Source organism: Achroia grisella, unplaced genomic scaffold (assembly GCF_030625045.1).
Source record: "Achroia grisella isolate CSIRO2021 unplaced genomic scaffold, CSIRO_AGI_Agris_v1 utg452, whole genome shotgun sequence".
Lineage (NCBI taxonomy): Eukaryota > Metazoa > Arthropoda > Insecta > Lepidoptera > Pyralidae > Achroia > Achroia grisella.
This window is the reverse complement of record NW_026712864.1, coordinates 978,471-992,914: the sequence shown is the minus strand read 5'-3', so window position 1 is coordinate 992,914 and position 14,444 is coordinate 978,471. Positions and strand designations below refer to the sequence as shown.

Below are 14,444 nucleotides of genomic sequence, written 5' to 3'. Positions count from 1 at the left end.
CGCATTTATGCAACATGGTTAACCTTACTAACACATGCAATACTAATACTTATTTGAATCGAAACCATAGATGAAACATTTAGTATTCTTAAAACATACGTAAGGATCTAACTTGTTTTCCGGAAATACGCAAGCAGCGAGATAACCATGCCGATTAAATGAAAAATGGCATAGGATTCGATACAAATCTCATGTGAATATTTCACTCGTTTTTAGGCGACAAAGCTTTTACAACTGCCCCTGATGTTGTTGATCACGCTTTGCATATGCATTATGAAGCGCATTTGCAGTAGTTTTCTTTGGATATATCGAATGTAGTCGAAGGTACGTCCATTACTGACACATTATTAGAATAAGTGCAACAGTGCACACTAACCTGGATCAATGGTGAAGGTCACATGCATTTATTTCGTGCTGAACATTTCATATGGGTATGGCCTTTGATAGCTGATTGGAAGCAATCGCTATCAATATGTTTAATATCAGTAAGTGTATTCTAACAAATATAAAAAAATCAAACTAATAACTTATTCGCAAAAATAAACAATCATACTAACATTTAATTAGGTAATTATAATGCCTGTAAATAAAATTTATATGTGTGGTTATCTATAACTAAAATGCAGTGACGGTAGGTATCTTGGCTATTAAAAATAATTTTCACATGTATTATGATCTGTGTAATTGTGGAGTAATGGGTGTATTTTTGACTAATAAATTCAGCCACTTCGTTACACATTGACTCAATAAATTTATAGTCGTTCAAATCATCGATCTTTTCGTTAACTGTCATTATCTTTTGTAACTGTTGCCTTCATATCATGTAATTTTTAATTGTATTTCAACAGGAGTCTAATAATCACAATAACAACCGACATTTCACTAGTCATGAATCACACAATTGCAAATATAGTACTACAGAGTGCAAATTAATAAAAATGTATTTATCTTAATATTTTGTGTTTACATAATTTGCAGAACGCCAAGGAAAAGTTACTTCAAGGCATTTGGGCCAATAAGGAAGACGGCCACGACAATCCATATAGAGAACTCGTTCAGAAGTACGAGGCTCTACTGGAAGTACAGTTGTCACAGGTCAAAAATATAAGGAAGAACAAGCAGAATACGTTACCCAATGTACAGACTCAATCTGGGTCACTGTCACTGCAAGACGAGCTGCAAACCTCTGGAGAATACAGTCATTTCAATGTCAAAGACACTGATGAAGAAAGTGGACATGGTGAAGATGCACAGAAAGACAATACACAACCGAAGAAAGTGGAGATGACGTCTCGCAAAAAAATTATACAAACACCCGACTTTTCAGAAGCAGAAACATCTAGTTCTGGTTTTTCGGATGAAACAAGCAATAAAGCAACGCAAACGGAACGCGAGCGTCCTGGCTCTTTCCTCTGCACAATCGCTGATGGAGAAGACTATAGATTCAGCATCTACGATGATGTAAGTCCAATGGACAGCCGCTTCCGTAACAGACCGGAGTATCGTGAACTTTTTAAAGAAATCTTCACGATTCTAAAGAAAGCTGCGGAGAACAAAGACGAGGGTGAGCAACTGCCGCTCCTTGATGACACAACAGCCGGAAAAGTACCGCCCGTCACACCTGCCACGGAAGAGCCACCTGGAAACTTTACTGACGACACCCAGAGTGTCTTGTCGTCTGTCATGTCTGAACAGTCGATTCCAGTGTCTGATATTACCGCTCCAGAAACACCAACGCTAAAGGAAGAAAAAGAGGAGAAGTCTATCATCGAAGTCGTCACAAAACCGGACATTGTATCTAATAATAAACAAGAAAAGATAGAAATCAAACCAGTTGTAGAGCAAAACACACCTGAAAACCCCAAGACAACAGAAGGTGAAAAAGAAAAAGAAAAGGATAAAGAACGTGTATTAACGCCGTTGGTGCGACAACCTCTGGAGTACATTGCGGCCACTAGAAAGAAGTCCAGACATCGCAATCGTAAACACAGCCAGGACCGACAAGGAGCGGACTCCCCCGTATTCCCATCTCCGCCTAAAATCACCTATCAAAAATCGTCCAGCAAAAAACGAAGAGATTACAGGCCTATAGAAGTAAGTCCCCTCGTGAAGACTACTGAAAGTGAATGGAACGGATCGACGATGCAATTCTATAATAGGAATATAAACTCGCCCACGCCTAGTGTGAGTGGCCGAACTGGTAAAATATATCAAGGCTGGAACCCCGAGACAGACTCTTGGGATATCAAACAGAGCACGGCCTCGCAGGAGATACACAAACTGAGAAAATTAGAACTTTCCTATGCGGAGGTTTTAAGAAACGCCGACAAAACTAAAACTAGGCGCAAGAAACATCAATAAATTATTTTTAGTATTCGACCCCCTCTTGCTTTTCAGTAAGAGCTGAGTGATCCAACCGCCATTTGTCTTTGCCAACTGGACATTAGTAATTAGTTTAGAAGTATTTGTGATCTGCTAGCGTTACTTTTTAATTTGTAACTATATTCACAATTATAAATTGCCATAATAATTGGTATAATTGATATATACCACATAATTTTTACGTATGTACACAATGAAATAGTCCGAAATTTCATTATTTTTATTATGGTTCGCCTCCCTCCGATATCAGTACATACTTACCTGTATAATAAACAAAATTAATGCATTTAAAATAAAAATAGTTCTCTTCCTTTCAGCACGATATTGCATTTGAAATTGTATTTGGCATTTTCAATGAGTTTAAATCATTGACTCAATTCTGTTTACTATTTTAGTCACTATTTTAATTGTATATTATGTATTTGAATTTTAATTTGTAAATATCAATTTTAAGTTAATTATATTTTTTTAATTGCCATGAATATTTACGAGTACTCAAGGTTTTGTATGGAATTGTATGCTATAACTATTTAATGCAGACAGAGGAAGGTTGAAGGTATAAATAAAAATTTGCATTAATATTACAATATGTATTTATTTTATCCTTTAACGATAATCATTTATAATAAAATTATATGTATAAATAGTATGCAATAATAAATAATGAAAACACTACAAGTATATTACAATATTGTTTAGGTTTACTTTTTACACAGATAATTATATTAGTTACATATCGGCCAGTAAACCGGAAAGCACTCCACATATGCTTGAGGTGCGACAATATATTTTTTATTCATAATATAAAAACGATATAGTATTCTCTCGACTTGTTTTGTATACAGGCATGGAGTACTTTCAATCGTTTACTGTAAGCTTTCAATATATATAGAATTTGCCTACTTGCTCTGCGCATCGAGCTCTCGTTCGACTATCTTACGATATTCGTCAAAGCCTCCCTCTATACTGGTAACAGAGCCGTTTCCACAGATCCATAACTCCTTACATACCATTCGTATTAACCGTTCGTCGTGAGATACCAGTATCACACCGCCCTGTAATAATATATATTTTTTTATAACGAATTATTAGGAAAAATATTAAGTACACTTAGCGAATGTAACATTAAGGGTCATACACACATAGCTGCGAACTAGTTCCGAGCTCTATTATATCAGGAAATTTATAAACACAAAAAATATTAAGGCTTTAGGAACAATATATACAACTTAGGGACTAGTGCCATATTTGGGATTATTTTTATTATAATTTTATTTGACGACCTCGGTGGTCCAGCGGTCTAGCACACCGCTTTACGGACCGATGGTCGCGGGTTCGATTCCTCGTACGGCACAAACATTTGTATTTATGAGTATGATTGTTTGTATCGGTCTGGTTGTTTTCTATGTATAATAGGTATGTATTTACAAAAAAAAATATCTATGTATATGTATCAGTTATCTAGTATTTATAACACACAAGCTTTAGCTAGCTTAACTTAACTTGGGTCTAGATGGCGCTGTGTTAATTGTCCTGAGATTATTATTATTATTATTTTAATAAAAAAAGAAAAAAAAAGCGGAGTTTCATATCCCTTGCACTGATGTAAAATGACATACGAGATAGAAAGTGGTGTCACTTATGGACATGGACGTTATCATATGGCCCTCATGTGTGCTAACCTGCTAGAGCACTTCGACCGCCAATCAATTAATTAGGTCACTCGATTTTTTATTTATTGACCGCTCCCCGGCCTTATCGCTCCACAGCTGGTAACTACCCCCTACCCTTTAATGTGACGTCACATATTTTGAAATTTTATGCAATATAATATGAGTATTTCGTTAATAGTTCAAATTTCATGTTCTAATACTTATGATTATAAAACGCAACGTCGTCATAAATGAAATTTAGATCCTCTCCCACTCCTCGGATTCTCCTCCTCGTCTATTTCCGGACTCCTACCCCTTCACTTAACATAAGACAACACAATTTATGGGCTGTGCTTACATTAAAGATTATCATTCAGATACAAACCGTATATTTAGTTATCGCCTTCCCCAAAGCTTCAATGGTCTCTATATCCAAGTGATTGGTGGGCTCGTCAAGTACTAAGAAGTTAGGATTGCCCATGCACATACTCGCAAAAGCGACTCTCGACTTCTGTCCTCCTGAGAGGCTGGCGATCGTTTGCAGAGCAAGATCACCACTTACGCCGAAACTACCCAATTGTCTCCTATATTCTTCTATTGATTTGCCTATAAATCATTATTACAATTAAATATATTAGTACTACAACAACATAATAATGTAATATGTAAAATTGAAAGTGTTCTCGTTTCCCCGCTGTTTACTATTCTGATTTACACCCAAAAGTCGTATGAGACACGTAGAAAATCTTTGTTGATTTTACATGTATATTTTTAACGACTCTCTGATTAAGGAAAAACCAATAATACACGAAAATTAAAACGGCGGTAAGCTCTTTTCTAGGACGTTGGATCAAATATACCCAGCGAAAGTGGGCATGTCACGTATTTAGTTATATATTCTTGTTCACTTAGATTCTAAGTTTGGATGCCTCTGACTAAGTCTGGAATAACAATCATAGCATTATGTTTATATATTTCTGTAATAGTTTACACACACTTGCGGTTTCCCTCCTGAGTAACTTGATGAATAGATATATAAAAATATATTCTAACTTACCTGGATAACTTCTCTGCAGTAGTTCTACTGAATTGACATTCATCTCAAGTTGATCTACGTGATGCTGTGAGAAGTAGCCGAACTTAAGCCCTCTGTGAACACTCCTAATTCCGTTCGTAGGTGAAAGAATGCCCATTATTATTTTTAATAGAGTTGTCTTTCCGGCACCATTGTCGCCCACCTATGGCAATAAGGTAAGACAAGTATGTAACAATTCATAGAAATATTATATATATAATAGGATTGTAAGATATTACTGTTGAATTAATGAATGTCTGCAAAAGTAGACACTGTAGAATCAGAAGAAACGTTAGGAAATCTATAAATTGTATAAAGCTAAAGTTGCTGTTTACGTTCCTTTATCTCTCCACTTAGTTCCTCTAAACCAAGGAACAGATTTTGATCCGGTTTACTAAACTTTCTAGATTCTTTTGGGAGGTTTATAAGAATAATACTTGCATATAATTACACCATCTCTTTCACACACACTATAAACCCAAGTCGGGTCGCCAGTTCAAAATACATAACACTGATTGGCTTTACATGTAATTATTTTTATATACTCACTATACATATCCTAGATTCAAGAGTGGCACCCAAGTTGACGTTAGAGAATATAACCCTGTCTTTAGAGTAATAGAAGCTAACTTCATTCAGTTGCAGTATTGGAGGCGAGAGAGGCTCAGTTTCAGGAAACCTGAGTACCACTTCTATTTCTTTCTCCACTGGCTTCAATTCTGGACTGCAAACAATAACAATTCCATTCATAACTTCTCCTGTTTTCATTGTATTAAACTTTTTGTGTTTTAACAACCATCTATAGTCGTGTTCTCTTAGCACAACCATGATTAATTACATCCAGAGTAGTTCTATATCTTAATAAAGTATATACGATTCTCATATATAATTACGTCATATCAAAATAATTGACATATGAATTATATATTACATTATTGAAAGATTCAGGGCCTAGCGATTTACTACCCTGAATAACGCCTACGACTAAGTGCGTGAGATAATCTGGCCGACACAAAAATAAACAATGAGATTGAGATCAATGTTTCCTTTACTAGAAGGAAACATTGATCTCAAACCAAAAATTTACCGATTAGGCTCGCCCCGTCACATTGGATTCAAATATACTGGGCTTGTTATGGGCATGTGAAGTGTTTTGTTCACCTTAACACCGACAGTTGACAATGTCCCAGAACTCCCCAGGTTAACGGATGTGACGGTATGTTATGTTGTTTGTTTAAAATAACTAATAACTGGAAAACTGAATGAAATGATGAAAAAAACTATTTCCATTACGAGAGATAGGATAAGATTAAAAATCTATAAAACATCGATACTTACAGTTTATCAAGCATTTTAATTTTGCTCTGTACTGAGGAAGCCCTATTTGCATTATAACGGAATCGGTCAATGAACTCCTGCGTGTGGGCGCGGTGCTGTTGCTGAGCTTCGTATTCGCGCTGTTGGTTTTTATGTTTTTCTGTTTTCGTTTTGTGGAACTGGTCATAATTACCCCTGTAAAAAATACAATCATCATTACAAACCATTCAATTTAAATTAAACTTTGATAAGCCATTCTAGATGTAACGACCAAAGGTCAAATAAAAAATAAATCATCTGATTGCAATAAAATGTGGTGACATAAATTATCATTTATCTGATTAATCAATCTATCGCACAACGTTGCAGGCAAACCCGATGCCTAATACATAATTACTTAATAGGTTCGCAAATAGAAAGCTCTCACAGTGATTAGAATTTAGATACAACGAATATTTATAACAAGCTACCCAACCCGGCTTCGCACAGGTATGTGTATTATACATATAAACATTCCTCTTGAATTACTCTATCTATTAAAAAAAAACTGCTTCTAAATCCGTTCGAAGTCCGACAGTAGTATACGTACTTAATTTACATATTATTTCAAGTTACATAACATACCTGTATGTGTCTATCCTTTGTGTATGTAAATGCAATATATCTGTAGGTACAGTGTCCAGAAAGTTCCGGTCGTGAGATACAACAAGCAGGGTCGTCGGCCAGTTTTGTAAGTAATTCTCTAACCAAATAATTGCTTTTATATCCAACATGTTCGTTGGCTCATCGAGTAGTAATAAGTCCGGTCTGAAAGTTAAAAATAATGCAATGTCGAAAATGACAGAATTTTCTTCATGAAAAACAAACAAACAGAAAACACATCACACATAGTACCTTTGATAGTACTACGCAAGCTGACTGTAGTGAAGTGGATGCAAGTTTTCATGAAGAGAACTCACGATCTTGGTCCAACAGGAAAACGAACTGTTTGTCTGTTGCCTTTTAAAATCCACATTAGTAAACAATTTTAGAATAAAAATATTTTAAAATGCTAGAATTTTATATATAAGATGATATATATACATCTTATCTATCATCTCATATATAAAATTCTAGTGTCACAATGTCAGTCACCATACTCTCTGAAACGGCATGACCGATTTTTATGAAATTTTATATACATATTCAGTAGGACTGAAAATCGCCTACAATCTATTTTTAATACCCTAAGTGATAAGAGTTGTCCACCACTAACATTTATTTTTAATTTTATGCACAATTTTATTATTATTTGGCATTATAATACACATATTAAAATACACACAACCCTAATTTTTCAGCCTTCTACCACAAAGTCCTATTTTTAATAGTGATAATAGTACTTAAATATATATGGCAAAACGTTTGCCAGGACAGCTACTAAATATCTATAAATATATATAAATGATTTAAATTCAAGAGATTGTGATCCGAATGTTAAATGTGTACTTACTTCGAAAACAAGGCTCTAGCAAGAGCGAGCCTCATCCGCCATCCACCCGAGAAAGTCTTTGTCGCGCGACTTTGCATATCAGGCGTAAAGCCCAGACCGCTAAGTATAATGGATGCGCGCGCGGGTGCCTTGTCTGCTTCTATGTTCTCTAATTGTGCATATAATTCGGTCAATTCCGCTGACAGATTTGTATCTGTTGATCTAAAGATAATAAATATATTAAAATTGTGTGTTATTGAATTCAAACTTTTTTTAATACCATTAAGTATTACACATCACCATCTAGTCACTAACTTAGCAGCGGTTGTGTTATAGCTACTTGTGGCATGGTGAGTATATGGTAATTGAAACAGCAATCATCATAAGGTGATCATACAGCTATATCAATTCAAATATTTTAAGTTTTTTTACCTTTGGAATGATACAAATTATAGTGATGGTATGAAATAATACAAAGAAACTCAATCATATTCCAGTAGTATAAAACTCACCCATTGTTAATAGCAGATGTAATCTCTTTTTCTCTCTTCAATAAATTTTCTCTAACTGTATCACATTCTAAAACACTCTGTAAGGCTATTGTATCATCACCAACCACCTCCTGTTCTACATGAAGTATGGATATATGTGAGGGTATCTTTAACTGTTTAGCCGATATCATTCTGAGGAGAGTAGTTTTGCCAAGTCCATTACGTCCAACTAGACCATAACGTCGACCAAATGCTAAAACAAGGTCTGCACCTTGTAATAGTACCCTGAAAATAGTAAAAATATCTATTGTAATGTATATATATAAAAAAAATTATATGGGGTTGGGTGGGGATACCCGTATCTGCTAATGATTGGTATTATTTATTATTAGTGCAACAACAGGCATGGAAATAATTAAAAAAATTTTGCTTGTAAGGAATAAAATTATTGCATTGCAAATGGAAGGGTGAGCTTGTATTCTAGTAGGCAAGTATTTCTAGTAGCTAGTATCTTATTTTTTGTAAACTGACCTATCTCCATAAGCAATGTCAAAGTTTTCTATCCTAATATCTTGTGTCCTGTTAGTGCCTTTTGCTTCCAATTTATTATCCTTCTTAGATGTGACCTGTGAGGCAGTGGCAGTCTGTAACACTGGTGCAGAAACTGGTACCCTTGACTCTTTCTGCTTTTGTTGTTTCTGTTGCAATTTAGCTTCTGCCTTCTCTAATTTTTTGGCATCCACTTTCTAAAAACAAAATAATTTGTAATATAGAACTATGTTAACTATTGAAAGATGTGTGTACACAAATTCAGAGATCAGAGCATTTACATGACAACGGATCAGAGGTGAGGTGCATTGACTAGAGGAATTCTATTATAATCTAGCATAATATTAACAATAGTAAAAATTTCTTTCCCAAACAAAACAAAATATGATTCTATAAAAAAATATATATGAAAGACATGTGCTGTCTGATTGAGAAATTAAGAATCTTTCACTAAGAAATATGTTATAAAGTAAATAAAGCAACAATTGTGTGTAAAGATGGCACTAATGAGGGAAGGATTTAATGCCTTGTCAGAATAAAACAATTATAACAAAATCTAGCTGTGTATGCAGTTTTTATAGCATATGTGTTATTCTGATGTAAAATATATATTACTGTAAAATTTCATCAAAATTCATTTAGTACTTTTTGCATGAACTAGTAACATGTATGATCTATCAATTTATCCATCCATACTAACGAACTTATGCATTTATAATATTAGCAAGACCTTAAACAATTCCATACCAAATTATCATCTCGGGTCTGTAACCATATGCTTTTAAGATCATCAGTATCATTTGCATTTGTAGTCATAGAAGCCAAATGGATAGGAGCATCCAGTACTTTTCGTGGACCATTGTTTGCTGTTTTGTCCGGTTGTAGCATATGCAGTAACTGTTCACATATATCTCTATAACAATCATAAAATTAAATAAGGAAATTCATTAAAGGTATATTGAAATAAATATATCATTATATTTAACACATACTAATTTATGTAATTGTTTTTCTGTAATAGAAACAATAAAGAAGCTTAATTTCATTTTATTATACTTATTAAAAATTATGTAAAATTCTACATAGAGGCATTTTAATAGATAAAATTTTGTAGAAAATTAGTCTGTATATGAGATCACTTTTTTACCGAAAACTCTTCAGGTATTAGATACATTTTCAATGTTTTTAAAGGATTTCAATACTTTGTTGGTAGATTTTTTCTTGTATTTTGTAACATGTTTTCACTTTCATAGCTTTAATACTAGCTATTAATGAGAAATATAAGAATAGTAAATCCCAAAAAAACAATAAGATTTCTAGTGAATTAGAACAAGACCATCAAAAATGGATTTTATAATACTACAATTTTTTTTTATAATTTTTCTACAGATGACATATATTTTGTAAGATATTTTACAAGTGTACTTCAATTTTTTTTATAAATTCCATTCAAAATTATTTCAGACCATTTTGCTCATTATGATGAAATCACTTGGTTTCCAGGGGAACCGAAGGGGGGTCAATCTGACTTGGTACATTAGTAGCAATGGGGTCCTAGACCATATTACTGACAATTCTCTTCCCACGACCCCAGTTACCTCCTACTAGTATTAGTTAAAAAATTTTAATAAAACTTTACCCCCACATGTGTATCATGTTGGGGTAAAATTTTATTTAATTTTTTTTTATTATTTATAATTAATTTATTATATTTAATAAAAAAAAGTAAATAAACTTATACCTTATGGCTTCCTCTGATTTCTCTGAAATGCCAGCCAGTACTTCCCCAACTGCTTCATAAACTTCTTCGGTGTCTTCAAATTCACCAGCACTGTTATCTAAAATATCTAAAAGAAACATATTACTTATTAAAGGTTATTGCAATATTGACCACGACATATTAAGATGTAAATAAGCCAAAAATGTGTGCAATATATCGGAATACTCAGACCACATAATATAACCTAAACAAATCTTACCCTCAACATATTTTTTGAGATCATCATCTATTAATGGAAATTGACTTTTAATAAAGTCACCACATTGAGCCATTATATGTTTACTAAAACTTGGTGAACACCAAGACAATTTAAATTATCCTGACAGCATTTAATATCAATAAAGAAAGACACGAAATGAAAGTATAATTTATCAACTGAGTTGCCAGTTTGTTGCCGGTATAGGCATTAGATATTTCTATGAATCTTTTAAAAGTAGCCCAAAGTAGTTTATAATTTTCAAATTATCCAACAAAGGTATATATATATATATATATATATATATATATATATATATATATATATATATATATATATATAATATCCCCTTGGGCACTTTGTGGCTCAGACGTGCCGTATAGGTAGTTTTTTGTTGATCCATTTTCACTTGTTGATCCGGAGGCCTTTTGTTGATCTAATGCCAGCTGACCATATATAAATGTTGATCCGTTTTGAGCCACAACTGTCACGACGAGTAATAATAATAATTAAGCGATTTATACACGATTTTATACAAATCCACCTTTTTGGCATACGACCACTTCTTGATCCAATTCAAACGGGCCAATCAGGGTGCAGCATTTGCCAAGGGCTTCCTCATTGGCACGTTTGGGCTACTACATTATGGCTACAGTAACTTAATAATGTCTAGCTAGTATTTCAAGAATAATAGTCTATCTAATCTAAATATTTATTGAAATCAGTCTGGAGTAACGTGACTCCAGATCAAAACTCAATACTTGTTATTTTTTGGACGGGAATTTTTCCTTTTGTAACAACGTTACTGAGCGAATGAAGAGAAGACGTAACGGCGGATCCAGGGGGGAGCGTCATGGAGGTCTTGGGAGTCATGGGGGGTCATGACTCTCCCCCCCCCTTAGCCCAGGACTTAGGTAGACCACTAATTGAACTAAAAAATAATGAAACAGCTAAATTTTTTGCACGATCGGAGTGTTGGTGCAGTGGTATTAATTATAATTAAACATTGTTACTTAAAATATAACACTTAAAGTACTATAACACTAAAAGCAAAATAAGTCTTTTCAAAATACTTTTTCAAAATAAATTACCCTTTGAGTTTTTGTCCAAACCTCAGATATTTTATTTATTTTAGGTATATCAATCATTACATAGTATAGTATAGTATAAAACAAAGTCGCTGTCGCATCTAACAAGTACATAAATAAAGAAAGAAGACTTTTTGGCTCTGAATATATTTCAAAAATCAATTACTTGTGTTAATCAATTTATATACTCGTTCTTATTTCATAGTACTTGTTTTGATCCGAATATATACAGATACCGTAACGGTCTATTAATTATGAATTTATTATACCTAACCTAGATATGTTATTTTGACGAAACTCCGTGTAGTAGTAGTATCCGATAAGGGGGGTATGCGAACCCTAAGTATTATTTCAAAATGGCCAGTAATTTCGAAGAAATAAGCCTTTGAATTTCAAATCAACTTACCAAACGGACGCTCAAGGTTCGATTCCCGCCATAGAATTTTTTTTATTATTTTTTTTTGTTTTGACTTTATTTTATATTTTAAATTAACTATTTTAATAATTAAATGAATTTAATCGAACAAAAAGTTGTCAAGTATTAAATTAATTTTAATTTACATTAACTATTATACTTTCTAAATTGTAAAGCAGCTAACAATTATAGTAAGATCTTATAAATAATTAACACAACAACATTTCAAATGTATTTTCTTTATTATTACAAAATATTTTTTGTGCATGCTATAATAGTTAATGTCACTTAAAATTTATTTAATATTTAACAACGTTTTTATCGATTAAATTCATTTAATTATTAAAATAGTTAATTTTAAATATTACTTTAAAAAAAAAACAAAAAAAAAGTCAATGGTGGGAATCGAACCCGGGGTGTCTGTGTGGTAAGTTGGTACACAGGTACACTCCTAACTAGTAAAATTAATTTAATACTTAACTACGTTTTTCTCGTATAAATTAATTTAATTATTAAAATATTAAATTAAAAAAAAAACAAAAAGAAGTAAATAACAATAGTCAATGGTGGGAATCGAACCCGGGATGTCTGTGTGGTAAGTTGGTACACAGGTACACTCCTAACTAGTAAAATTAATTTAATACTTAACTACGTTTTTCTCGTATAAATTAATTTAATTATTAAAATATTAAATTTAAAAATAACAAAAAGAAGTAAATAACAATAGTCAATGGTGGGAATCGAACCCGGGGTGTCTGTGTGGTAAGTTGGTACACAGGTACACTCCTAACTAGTAAAATTAATTTAATACTTAACTACGTTTTTCTCGTATAAATTAATTTAATTATTAAAATATTAAATTAAAAAAACAAAAAGAAGTAAATAACAAAAAAAAAACAATAGTAAATAACAATAGTCAATGGTGGGAATCAAACCCGGGGTGTGTAAGTTGGTACATAGGTACACTACCAACTAGGCCATTCTGCTTTTGTTCATTCTTGTGAAAAAACTAGTATACATATAAGTTACACGTACAATTTCAAAGGCTTATTTCTTCAAAACTACTGGCCATTCTGAAATAAAACTTTAGGGTTTGCATATGTAATGTTTGCATATAAAATATGATTAAAGGTTACCAGTGTATTTACACTTTTACTGAACAAACAGAGTTGTTTAGTACTGAAAATATTCTGTGGATATCAATCAATCAATCCATCCATCAATTACTTTCAGTGCACTTATAGCTTTGATCTTTTCCTAATTATTATTATTAAGTTTTAAAGTGGTTGAATTTTGTGTAGAGTGTTTTTATACGTTATTTCTAATTTACCATTTATTTTAAGTTTTTTAAACTCTATTCATCGAGACCAATCTAATGAGTCCAAACACGATATTTCTGCTGTAAGTTTTCGAAGAGTATGTTCATCATCTGATAATACTGGTGCCAGTATGAAGTCAAGGTTAACAGATAACTAATTACTCTTATTTCGTCAAAATCTTTAGATTACGTATAATAAATTCATAATATCGCTACCTATTCGAATCAAAACAAGTATTTTAGGTACTTCATGTACTAGTATATAAATTCATCAACACACAAGTAAATGATTTTTAAATATATTCAGAGCCAAAAAGTTTTTGCATTTAAAAAATTTTGCTGATACGGAGTCACTATTGCAGGAAATTGTTGAAAAAATATATATCGAGTACAGGTACTATCGACGAATACTTTATCTAGGGAACACGCGGGAACGCGGAACGGCAACATGTTGCCGTTCCGCCACGATACCGTTATAGTGGTAGAAAGAGAGAGACAGTGGAGTCAGCAAATGTATCTACGGGTCGTGGCTGGATCAACATAAGTGTGCAACTAAGTGCGCGTATATATATATATATATATATATATATATATATATACTATGTCTTTAATTCAAAGGAAATATAAATAATGAACGCATCACATTTAAAACAGTAATAAGTACGTAATATTATCACATTATCAAACAGTAAGTACGTAATATTATCACA

At 32.8% G+C, this 14,444-nt stretch overlaps 2 protein-coding genes across 4 annotated transcripts in view; one reads left to right on the top strand and one right to left on the bottom strand.

Annotated features, from left to right (window-relative positions):
- LOC131845119 (cerebellar degeneration-related protein 2) overlaps positions 1–2,950 on the top strand; it is an 87,122-nt gene extending 84,172 nt beyond the window's left edge. For all 3 annotated transcript variants that reach the window (XM_059194157.1, XM_059194156.1, XM_059194155.1), the window contains exon 6: positions 979–2,950. In XM_059194157.1, the coding sequence (XP_059050140.1) occupies positions 979–2,361 (1,383 nt within the window). In that variant the 3' untranslated portion in view covers positions 2,362–2,950. The remainder of the gene's footprint in view (positions 1–978) is intronic.
- Positions 2,951–2,962: 12 nt separating this feature from the next.
- On the bottom strand, positions 2,963–11,091 carry LOC131845120 (ATP-binding cassette sub-family F member 3). The gene is made up of 12 exons (XM_059194158.1): positions 10,917–11,091; positions 10,679–10,784; positions 9,685–9,850; positions 8,920–9,134; positions 8,410–8,673; positions 7,919–8,119; positions 7,051–7,233; positions 6,448–6,621; positions 5,659–5,833; positions 5,092–5,272; positions 4,420–4,640; positions 2,963–3,437 (listed from the first exon to the last, which is right to left on the bottom strand). The coding sequence occupies exons 1-12, from the start codon at positions 10,987–10,989 to the stop codon at positions 3,282–3,284; spliced, it is 2,115 nt and encodes a 704-aa protein (XP_059050141.1). The 5' UTR covers positions 10,990–11,091; the 3' UTR covers positions 2,963–3,281.
- Between the last annotated feature and the right edge of the window lie 3,353 nt (positions 11,092–14,444).